Below are 12,560 nucleotides of genomic sequence, written 5' to 3' on the forward strand. Positions count from 1 at the left end.
CTCAAAAGGGATGCCTCATAAAAAACAATGTAAAGCGCTGCTGGGTTTGGAAATAGTACTGGGGGAGAAACACTTTTACGATGCACATCATTTCATTTCCTAGTTAATTAATTCATATGTGATAGAACCCCTCGTAGTTCGACTCCAGAGATACCAACGTCACACCTATTTCTGTCTCAAAAAGTGTTAAATGTTGTTGTGTTATAGTTTAAAAGGTGTGGTAAAGAAGAAACACATCATCATCATCATCATCATCAACCCATTACTGTCCCACTGCTGGGCACGGGTCTCCTCTCAGAATGAGAAGGATTAGGCCATAGTCCACCGCGCTGGCCAAGTGCGTATTGGTAGACTTCACATACCCTTAAGATTTTTTATAAATCTCTCAGGTATGCAGGTTTCCTCACGATGTTTTCCTTCACTGTTTAAGCAAGTGATAATTAATTTCTAATACGCACATAAATTTAAAAATCAGAGGTGCGTGCCTGGGATTTGAACCTCGGACCCCTCGATCGAGAGACCGCGTTTCTTAACCACTAGGCTATCACTGCTGCACAAGAAGAAACACGTGTACGGGCATTGCAACTTAGTTTATTCGAGTAGGAAATCACCTGTGGTCGATTTCAGGAAAAAAAATAAGTCTAATGAGATGGATTATAAATATAATAGGCGCTTGTTGCACCTTAAAATTAGGATGACAGCATGCTTATTTAGTATATTTGAATTAATTTAATAGGGTCAACACACTATTTATTGTGTGAATTCAAATTATACAAACCTACACTTAATATGTATATCCCTGTTATATATTTGGAATGTTATTTTACATAACACTTATTTTATATCTATTTTAGGAGCTACGTCAAATTATGTCACTGATCAAATACCTATTAGTTGCCAAGTTTTTAAATACCTGTTTATACATATTTATCTTTAACATTTAATTAAATAATACAATAAACTTCATTTTGTTAATGCATATGTATTTCTTTTAATATATTATGGATCCTTTCAGTTATATAACTGTCACAACTTTATAAGATCTACTTTTGAAGAACAATGTTTCTTACAGCTACAAAACGTATTTTTTATGTATTGTGACAGTCGATGGATGGATAGATCAAGAATATGAATCAAGAAGATTACCCGTAGTACAAATAGTGCAAAGATATCTATCTACTGCAATCACTTAACTGCACGTAAAAACGTGATTGTGACAATAACCTTTTATCTATGAAGATATGTCTAGCATTTTCTAAAAGCTGATTGAGTGTAAATAACGAATTTCATTACAAGTATTGTTGTGTTCTTAATATAGAGTGGTAGACTATTTACAAGAGGCGCTCCACTTTATCTTCAAGGGTAGACAACGTTTTAACTATATAATAAAGAACTCTTTTCCTATTTAGATAAACGTGCTTGTTTCCATGCTTGCCCGTTTTCTACTATCACGCTACTCTGAAATAAAAATAAACATATCGTAGTAAGTTACGACACACCTAGATAAAAAGATGGAACTCGTCAAAACGACGTATTCACTCGGTGACCGGGTCATCGACTGCTTACACATGTGTAAACAGAAATACATTAACATGTGATTCACTTTTTAAATTGTTATTGTGGTTAACACTCATAGGGTATGTGAATATTAATTTCTTTGACGTTATTGTGTTATTGTGCGTTATGTTGAAGATAAAAGTGATCGGCCATTTTTCTACTCAGTCGCCAGTTAACTAGTTCACGAACATGGCGGTTATAAATAGTTATTTATAAATATCACAACATTGCACTAGTCTTATCAGGTAACATATTTACGACTTTATCCTGTATTACTCTGTATGTGCGCAATTTAAAATCTTTTAAAAGTATGTACTCGTTTTATACAATGTTATGAGATGAATTGCTTAATAGTTTGTTTGTACGGGATAATGTGTTCGCCCAGCGAAAAAATCCCACTCTTAATTAAAAATAAATAAATAATAAATCCTGTATATAAGGTGTGAAATACATAGATAGTTATTTGTGTATTATTAATGACAGGAATATTTTGTTTCAGCGCCATCTCATAGGAAATTAGGATAAAATAAAAATCTTGGTGACTTGCGATGTGTTGATTAACTTCAGTGATAGTAGAGATAAGTGAAGATAAGTACTATAATATGTATTTATTGAGCAAATAGAAATAAATCTGCTTAATGTCTTGCAAACGGCGAATGAAACGGTAAACGCCGCGCGTACGTATTGTGCAGCAAATTATTTGAATAAAATAAAAATAATTTATTTATTAACACTTCAATTAAAATGAAGCAAGACGACCGTGACAGCGAAAGACACTACGAGGATGTGTTGAACAGTCAAATAGGACAGTTCGGAAAATATCAAGCGATAAACCTGTTTTTACTGATCTTTCCGGCGATGTTTTCCGGTTTTATGGCCGGAGATTACATATTCACCGCTGGAAAACTTCCGCTTAGATGTGCTATACCCCAATGTGATGGACCGAATCCGGAATATTCACCCGAATGGGTACTTAATGCTATACCGGCAACTTCGACCGGCTTCGACGAGTGCCGTCGATACGCTAATGCTACGACCGACGAACAGTTCACGAGTGGAGTGTGCCCCGCTTCGCTGTTTGACAGAAACACTACAATAGGATGTGAAAGTTACGTGTATGAGCGGATTAACACTGTTGTTTATGATTTCGGGCTGGAATGTCAGGAGTGGCGTCGTGCTTTAGCCGGCACGTTAAATAGTCTCGGTGGGATGTTCTCGTTACCGCTCGCTGGGTTCGTGTCTGATGTCTTCGGACGCCGAATATCCATAGTATTTTTCGCGTTCAACTGTGCACTTGTTGGTTTTATTCGTGCGTTCTCCGTGAACTATGCGATGTACGTTGCGATGCAATTTATGAATACCGCTATCGGTGGCGGCATGTACAGTGCAGCTTATATATTGGCAACAGAAATGGTCGGCCCTAAATTCCGTGTACCAACGAGTGCGACAATGTCATCAATGTTTGCAATGGGACAAGCATTGTTGGGCGCGATCGCATGGGGCGTGCATGAATGGCGTACACTTACACTGACGTTATTTACACCGATATTTCTTCTAGTGTCATACTATTGGCTTGTGACAGAGAGTCATCGATGGTTACTAAGCAAAAATAAGAATGAAGAAGCCAAACGCACGATAGAAAGAGCATGTTATTTGAATGGTAAACCGTGTTCAGAAGACACTATGAACTATCTTTTAACAGCTATACCTCCTCAAAATAGAGATGACGGTGGAAATAAATTATATTTACTTTCAAGAGTATTACAATCGCGTGTTTTATTGCGTAGATGTTGTACCACACCAGTATTATGGATTACAACTACATTTATTTATTATGGTTTATCAATAAATTCTGTTAGTTTATCAGGCAATATTTACCTAAATTACATGTTGATAGCATTGGTAGAAATTCCTGGATATTTTACAGCGGTGTTAATTTTAGATAGAGTGGGGCGAAAGATTACTTTGTTTTTGGGTTACTTCATATGTTCATTATGTTGTATAGGGTTTGCGTTCACTCCAAAGAATTTGTATGGAGTATCACTATTTTTATATTTAACCGGTAAATTTTGTACTGGTGTGATTTTTACGTCTTTGTATTTGTTTACGTTAGAACTGTATCCTACAAGGTATCGTCATTCGTTTTTGGGTTTTTCGTCGATGTTGGGTAGAGTGGGTTCTGTGGTGGCACCTCTCACGCCACCGCTCATGGACTACTGGAGAGGCATACCCTCAATGATGTTTGGTGGTATGTCCATGATATCAGCTTTCCTGGTCCTCACGCAGCCAGAGACGAGAGGTCTTAAAGTACCCGACACGATAGAAGATGCTGAACAATTAGGACAGTAATTAAGTAATTTAAGTTGATAATTATAAGTACATTTTGTAATAAATACATAAATTAAAAAAAAAGAAAATTTTGTTTATTAGTGAAAAATAATAATAAAACACAGACACATTTTTTTTTCATTTCATATTATAGAAGGAATTAAATACTAATCGTAAATTATAAATGTCTTATTAAATCTAGTTATGCTAATTTATAAATTAGTGATTACTAAGCTGTAATGAGAAGGTGAATATTATGCTTTGACGACAAAGTAACATTTTACATAATGCAATATTACAATACTGGCACTGTTTTGTTCTGATTTAATATACCTATGAAATAATTATGACAGACAAAGTGACCTACATAGAGTTGTTGAAACGTAAAATATTAGCAAAACATCTGTGATTTACTTCAGTAAATTGAGGCTTTTCCTTTCATTTGTCCTTTTTTATTTTTTTTAATATAATATAGGAGTAGCAGACGAGCATACAGTCCACCTGATGGTAAGTGGCTACTGCCGCCCATGGACATCTGTAATCAACCCCAGATAGGATTAGATATTCCCACCTAAGGTCGGCCACAGATGCGCCACTACCCCTGAGGACTACGCTGGAACGCCTCGGAAAAGTCTGTCTCCCTTACCACACCCTTCAAACCGGAACACAGCAGCACCTAACACTGCTGTTATTAGGTAGAAATAGGTGTGGCGGTGGTGCCGCCGGAGTCGAACCACAAAGGGTTCTACCACCTTCAAATTTCCTCCATTCTTCCTCCTCCTTCCATTACTTTCAAGAATTTGATCCTTATAAGTGACACTATCAGATAGTGGAATAATATAGAGGATGTATTTTTTTTCAAAATTAACTAGTTCGATTCCCGACCAGTGAAAAAATATAGTTTAAAAAGTAATGATGCAGTTTTAGTTTTTATCAAAATCTGCCTCGTAACTCCTTTCAGCATTTTCCCGGGATTTGGCCCTGAAGACCTATTTGAAAAATTCACCCTGTATACTTTTCTGAGGCATTCCAGCTTAGGCCTCGGGGGTAGCGGCGCATCTGTGGCCGATCTCAAATAGAAATCTTACCTTATAAGGGGTTGATTACATTTCCTTGGGTGACAATAGTCATTTACCAACAGGTGGACTGCATGAGCATGCGGGTGAGCATCACCTATCTACACTAATATTATGAAGAGGAAAACTTTGTTTGTTTGATTGTAATGAATAGGCTCAAAAACTACTGGACCGATTTTAAAAATTCTTTCACCATTCGAAAGCTACATTATCGACGAGTAACATGGGCTATATCTTATATGAAATATATTTGATAAATTTGTTTTGAGGCGGTACAAAGATTGCCGGGTCAGCTAGTACTGTATAAATAAAGAAGAGGCAGTGACTAGATACGATGTAATGTCCTAAATACCCGTTTTGATATAAATATATGAAACATAAATTAAATATATATCTTTATATATATAATGAATATAATGAAAAGTTTTATATTTCATAAAAGTTGTAACGCAAATATGTACGAAATATATTACTTATAACAATAGAATTCTACATTTGTATTTAACAACGCCATCTATTTAAACTCGACAACACTATTTACTAGTTCAGTAACTTCGCATTCACATTTCAGCTCTACATTCGGCGGCAGAACTCTACCTTACGATGTAGTTAGAATGAAGTATGCTAGATGGCGCTACGAGTAACTTAACGAGCTGGCAATTTTTATAAATATAATCTAAACATATCGTTGTTTAATATAAATGTTATTATTGTTACTTATTGTAGTAGGCACTCAAATATTTAAAAAGTAATTGAGTCTTAAAAATATTTATTATAGTTTATACTTATTTCCATTCTATGTTTTTTTTTTCATAAAAAAATATGTCCTATTTTCTTTTGTCATTCAATAATTTTTATTCACTATTATATTTCAATTTGACATGATACTATTTTCTATTTTACAATCGTCATAATTTTAATCACGTCAAATTATTTACACGAACAATAAAACTATTCTACGAAATTACATTTAAATCATATCATCGTTTAGATGTAAAACGACAATAAGTAATTGTAATTGGCCAATTTACGTACTCTACAAGTTCTAACCATGCCCTGTGGGAAGCGGCCCCTCATTAAAACTTGGGACAGGCCAAGAAACATAAGGATTATTACACCATCACGCTATGAACAAAACGAAGCCTCCGTAAAAGTCCATTGGAAGAATGTTCTTCGGACTTTGGAGCTATCTTATAAAGATGAACAGGTAGGTACCTAAATAGGTCTTAGTACGATAAGTATAAATTAATTAGGTATTTAAATTGACATAACATCGGGAATCACGAGTGTGAAAGTATTCTGTGAAATGGGTGACTTATTTTTAACCAGATTAGACTACCGTAACCGTAGGTGTTCAGATAGGTATATTTAGGAGTTAATATAACATATAAGAAAAGGGTTAACTATATTTTTATTTAGACCTAATGTGCATCAAATACAGTTTTCAATGTCTTTCTTTATTTTCTAGCTTAGATAATTAAACCAACGTTGGTTTAATTATGTAAGTTTTCTAGCATACAAGTTATAAACACATTTTATTCTATATTATGGTATTGAGAATTACTTTTTCATTGTATCGCATTATTGATATTTGATGTTGAATACCATCATATAATTATCTATATATTTTTTTATTTAGTTTCATGTGAACCACTTTATATTTATCAATCTATTGAATTTACGATAAAATCAAGCGGATTAAATCAGTGATTTTTATTTAATCTCGTTTCCTTGTAAACTTGGTCGTTTTTAATGAGTATTGTTTATTTACCTACGACAGCATAATTGTCTATCGCCTGATATCATTTTGTTTGTATGCATAAGATAATAAAGTGACACACGGCCGCCACAAGGAATTCCCGCTTAACGGACAGTAAATATTAAAAGGCTTTAGGTATATCGTCTGCTAAGCTTATCAATAATATCAACTGTTCTCCAAAATCTAGGACTTTTCCTAAATGCGTACTTGCTATTGAAGTTATTGAACTTTATATACTATTCGATTGTTAAATTACGAGACATATGCCTGGTTGATAAAAATCGTGTTTTGCATTCTCGTTGTATCAAAAACTTTCAACGTTGCCGCTTCTTTCGACTTCATCCCATATGTTCGCTTCTCCAAATTATGAATAGGTCATATTCATAATTTGGAGATCTGTGCAAGTCTACCTGCTGGAGACTTAATCATCTCTGTCCCTAGCTTCAGCGATACCTTCGAAACTGATTTCCTATACAGTTATACCTACTTTTGATTTCCTTAGCTTAAAGCTCGCGTTTTCCTGTCAAATGATATACACAGAATATAATATATAGAACACAGAATATAATATATATAGAACAGAATAAAAATTTAATCCATACTTAATATGCTTTAAACTTTTCAGTTTTGGGAATCCCAAAGTGATACGGTCCGAGAAATTGTTGGACCCATCATATTTAAAAGAATTGCTAAGATCTTTAATCTGAAACCGGATGATAAACAATATGAACCACAATCTGAAGCTTCATCGGTGACACCATCCGACCAATTCTATCAATTGAGATCTGTAACCATAGTAAGTAACATTTTCATAAGAAGGATAAAGAATAATAACAAAAATAGCTGTGCTAAGCGCTACTGTGTTCCGATTTGAAGGGTGTGATAAGGACATATTAATAAGAGTCGGTCCATTAGGAGTAGCAACACATATGTGGCCGATCTCAGGTAGAAGTAATCTTACCTGGGGGTGATTAAAGATGTCCATGGGTGGTAGTGGTCATTTACTATAGTGTGTATTCGTATAAATGTAATATATTTAATAATAACAATAAATATTTAAAATAAAATTGGAGTATGCGAGTGCAAATACGTTTCAACTGAAACTGAAGTTATCGATATTGGTCGCACTGTGTGGCTCCTAAAATCCTATTAATAAATCTTTTGATATTTATATATTAATTTATTTTATAGCCTCAATCACGACCAGTATTTTCCATAACCGATTTCGACATGACCGAGGAGGAATCTGTCGAAGACGAAGAAGATAGTTACAGTGAAACGTCTGAAAGCTTATCTGAATTAAAAAAAACATCTCGCTCAAAATCAGTAGTTAAATCCAAGTCATTCATGGCTTCTAAATCATTTTCTAAATCAATGACGAAATCATTTTCAAGAATGATGTCTAAGACCATGTCACGCTCCTTCTCAACAAAGTCTAAAGGTTATATTTCGGAAATATCTACGTTAGCCGAAACCGCTTCCACTTTAGATGATTTAATAGTTCATGCCGCCAGTAAAATTGAACCGTAAGTATAATTTTCTCTTCGGAAATATTTTTATGTGATTAAAGTAGTAGTTGAAGGTGGTAGAACCCTTTGTGGTTCGACTCCGGCGGCACCACCGCCACACCTATTTCTACCTAATAACAGCAGTGTTAGGCGCTGCTGTGTTCCGGTTTGAAGGGTGTGGTAAGGGAGACAGACTTTTCCCAGGCGTTCCAGCTTAGTCCTCAGGGGTAGCGGCGCATCTTTGGCCGACCTCAGGTAGGAATATCTAATCCTATCTGGGGTTGATTACAGATGTCCATGGGCGGCAGTAGCCACTTACCATCAGGTGGACTGCATGCTCGTCTGCTACTCTTATATTATAAAAAAAAAAAAAATAGTAAATTAACACGCAGGGCAAATAGTTGACGCTGTAGCTCATGAACATATGTAATTAACTCCGTATAGAACAGAAATTCCATTTGGAGTCAATCAAAGATAAGTTATAACTGAGGATTAAGACGTTCGCCTCATACGTCAGCATCTACACCTTTTCACCAAAATCCAAAAACTGCTTCACGTAGCACGCTAGAAATAGGTATGACGTGACGGAAGTACCACTTCTCCGGTCAAACCATACTCGGTCTCACCCTTCCAAATTGTTTAACTGCGATCCATAATAAATTAAAGTAGATAAAAATGGGGTGGATTTAATTATTTTAATTTTAGGCGAAGGCATTACAGAAGAATTATAAGAAATCCACATTATGATATGCTCTACTGTAACAAGTCTGAAACAGACATGATTAAGTGGAAATCTAAGTACAAGCAAAAGACCTTTGAGGTGTCCGCTTCAGATGAGTTTAGTAAGAAGGCGGAGATAATGGCAAAGAAAGTAAGTACCATCAAAGATACTTCGATTTTTAATGTAACGTATATTAAGAATCTTCCATAAACTGTACAATCAAAAAAATAATGTGTGAAAGATATGGATAGGTACGTTTGTACTGAATTAATTTTTCGAAATTGTTTCACATTCTTTGATTTATAGTCTATATTCATTCTAGCGGTTTATGATTCTGTTCCTCATTTTCGTGTACACAAAATATATATTTTTATATGATTTTTCAACTATTTCATTGACTTATTCTTGACTCATGCATAACTTAACTGCTGTTAATATAATTTTATACGTACATTGCAAGCTATTTAATTATTTTGTTGTAATTTTAATAGATCGCTAAAGAATTCTACGACTGGTGGGTAGGATTGGGAAATGTGGAATTCAAAAGTGAAATCAAACGCCCAGAAGACGTGGAAAGCCTGTTTCAAGTAAGATTTAACTTTTGAATTATATTATTTACGAGTTTTGGCCCGCGGCTTCGCCCGCGATTAAAAGAAAATAATATGACATACTAACATACATAAAACTGAAAATTCGTACCTTCATTGGAACGACAGTGGCACCATCTGGCGAAAATTGGTCGTACCAACTCTGGTGCCTTTGTGGGCTCATGGACAACAACTTTGCTAAAGATCACTTGATCAAATGCATAGTTTACGATTCAATCCTTACTAATATCAAATAAAATAATCGATGTTTTGAGTCCAAAAGATCGATTCTGCGATTAATCGATCTTAGATCGCCATCCCTAGGTCCCGTGGGATTTCCGGGATAAAAACTATCCTATGTCCTTTCTCGGGTCTCAGACTATCTTTGTACAAAATTTCATTAAAATCGGTTCAGTGGTTTAGGCGTGAAGAAGGAACAACCAGACAGACAGACAGACAGAGTTACTTTCGGATTTATAATATTAGTAAGGATATTAATTTTGTTTAATGCTTATTATTTGTTCAATAATAACCTCTTAATAATTCTACTCGACGACGCGGCGAACTCACGCCACACGTATTTTTTTATAATATAGAATGCAGTCCACCTGATAATAAGTGACTACTACCGCCCATGGACATCTGTAATAATACCCAGATAAGATTAGATTCCTATCAGAAGTCGGCTACAGATGTGCCGGTATCTCGAGGACTAAGCTGGTATGCCTCGGTAAAGTATCTCTCTCTTACAAAAGTATTTCTACCTTACAACAATACTGTAAACCTACTGCAATTATTTTGATAATGTAACAACGTTCTTAGTGGTCGTAATGTGTCTGTAATCATCCTCGAGAAGCAAGACCACCTGTCTTATTACATACTGGCTTAACATTATGTCATCTGTTTCTATTACAAAACAAAAATATACGTAAACAAGCTTTTGCCCGCGGCTTTGCTCGCGTTACGAATTTTTTCATCCCCCATTTTATCCTCTTGGGGGTAGAGTATATCAAAATCCTTTCTTAGCGGATGCCTACGTCATAACATTTACCTGCATGCCAAATTTCAGTCCGATCCTTCCAGTAGTTTGGGTTGATAAATCACTATGTCAGTCAGTCACCTTTGAGTTATATATATTTAGATATCTTTAACTTAAGTATATACATTAATACACTTATCTTCTAGAAAATAAAGTGCATTTTAATGGTTTCAAACATATATTCAGCTTTTTTCTTCTTTTTAGGTCTGGTTTGACGAACACGCATCCCGAGGTCTCGTCCTGGATCCTAGAATACTTCCTTGTGTACTCCAAAGTATTGCAACTTACGTCGGCGTACCAAAGGTATATTACCCAGTGTTTCATATTTATATCGTTAGGGGTTTTAAGGCCAACAACACTCCTTACAAATTAGGCTGACCGTTTGGAACTAGTAGCTTTTTCGATTGCGATAGTAGGTACATAGTCGTTAGTGACTATTTAGTAGCTTGTGTATCTATCTATACAGACGTGTAGAGAGGCGACTTTTGGATAATTCGAATAAAATCAAATATGTGCCGTTCTTCAGTCATTTAAATAATAAATTGGACGCCCGTGTGGCAGCGGATTACTCAAAACATCAACAGCTTTAGCGACGACATTCTTAAGTAATTATCACTTACGAGATGGTAGCCAATGGGTAGTCTTAATACATGCTCTAAAACATCATAAAATAAGTAATTGATAATGCATAATAACTTCTTTCCCAGGCATCCTGCCCGAAAGCGCTCAAACGGCAGATAGCCTCGGACATCCACGCTGAAACCAGCCCGGCTCACCTGATGGCGTTTGGTACATGTCTCCCGGAGAAGATGAAACACATTCCACCAAAGAACAACACCAAGAAGATATGGCGTTGTGTCAAGATTCCAGAGGATTTGCGCTCCATGGCCTGTGTTTGGGATGAAGTGCAACATCTTACGTGGGTTCCAGTTTTGAATATTATAACAATTCTACATCTACAATTGAACCTTTATTGTGTTATTTCCAGGGAAAATACTTATTTTTAGTATGAAGATTATTGATATTGGTTATTGAGTTCAACTGTCGTTCTATTTTTTTGTTAATTTAATATATTTTTTTTATAATATTGGAGTAACAGACAATCATGTAGTCCACCTTATTTGTGGCTACTGCCGCCCATGGACATCTGTAATTAACCTCAGATAGGATTAGATATTCCTACCTAAGGTCGACTACACCGCACCTCGGAACGCCTCGAAAAGTATGTCTCCCTTACCATTTTGCTTCATAACAGCAGCGCTTAACACTGCTGTTAAAAATAGGTGTGGGGGTGGTGCCACCGGAGTCGAACCACAAAGGGTTCTACCACTTCTTTAATTCCAGATCAACGAAGTCGTTCCGTCAATGGTTGCAAAAGCGACCCCACTTGCTCATGCCTCCCTTCTTCAAGGCACTAGAGCAACCTGGTGATAAGAAGCAGTTGTTCGTGGTTCCTTCAGACTATGTGGTCAAGGACAGGAGCGCCAGTTCTTCCACCCAAGACCTGGCACTGCCAGTGTCTCAATTCTCCATCGAACTGAAAGAAGTACTCAGTAAACTAATGAATGAGTAATGTTTTTAGAATTTTATCTATTTAATAATGCGTACTTGTTTCACGGAATCTTTAATAAAGATAATTATGAGGTCAACAAAATAATCGGTTTGTTTGTTTTGTTTTGTTTCATTTTAATCGCATACAGTATTGTTTATGTGATTAGAATTCTAGAAATAATAATAATTCTCGAAAAAATTAATGTTTCAATGCATGTAACTGCCGTTGGTTTAGGTCCTAATTGGCTTACAAAGTTGCTTGCGACGCAGTTTTTCAAGTCCACGGACAATCATCACCTGAATCATAATCTTAGATACTTACGGACCGTTTTTATTTATGCGAATCGAATCAAAAGAAAATCACATTTAATTGTTTCTTTGTGATTGTAGATCAGTATGTTTTAGGACCGCGAATGGATACGGTCATTACGTCT

General features: G+C 35.7%; 2 protein-coding genes across 2 annotated transcripts; both read left to right on the top strand.

Annotated features, from left to right (window-relative positions):
* Nucleotides 1-1,657: 1,657 nt before the first annotated feature.
* Nucleotides 1,658-4,037, top strand: LOC140751702 (organic cation transporter protein). The gene is made up of 2 exons (XM_073085714.1): nucleotides 1,658-1,802; nucleotides 2,057-4,037. Exon 2 carries the CDS (start codon nucleotides 2,302-2,304, stop codon nucleotides 3,904-3,906), a length of 1,605 nt encoding a protein of 534 aa, XP_072941815.1. The 5' UTR covers nucleotides 1,658-1,802; nucleotides 2,057-2,301; the 3' UTR covers nucleotides 3,907-4,037.
* A 1,780-nt stretch (nucleotides 4,038-5,817) lies between these two features.
* On the top strand, nucleotides 5,818-12,226 carry LOC140751885 (uncharacterized). Its single transcript, XM_073085975.1, has 8 exons — nucleotides 5,818-6,168; nucleotides 7,346-7,516; nucleotides 7,912-8,246; nucleotides 8,934-9,099; nucleotides 9,441-9,536; nucleotides 10,780-10,878; nucleotides 11,283-11,494; nucleotides 11,920-12,226. Exons 1-8 carry the CDS (start codon nucleotides 6,013-6,015, stop codon nucleotides 12,146-12,148), a joined length of 1,464 nt encoding a protein of 487 aa, XP_072942076.1. The 5' UTR covers nucleotides 5,818-6,012; the 3' UTR covers nucleotides 12,149-12,226.
* The last annotated feature ends 334 nt before the right edge of the window (nucleotides 12,227-12,560 follow it).

Source organism: Epargyreus clarus, unplaced genomic scaffold, assembly GCF_041222505.1.
Source record: "Epargyreus clarus isolate Ecla_fem2 unplaced genomic scaffold, WU_Ecla_fem_2.2 ptg000023l, whole genome shotgun sequence".
NCBI lineage: Eukaryota > Metazoa > Arthropoda > Insecta > Lepidoptera > Hesperiidae > Epargyreus > Epargyreus clarus.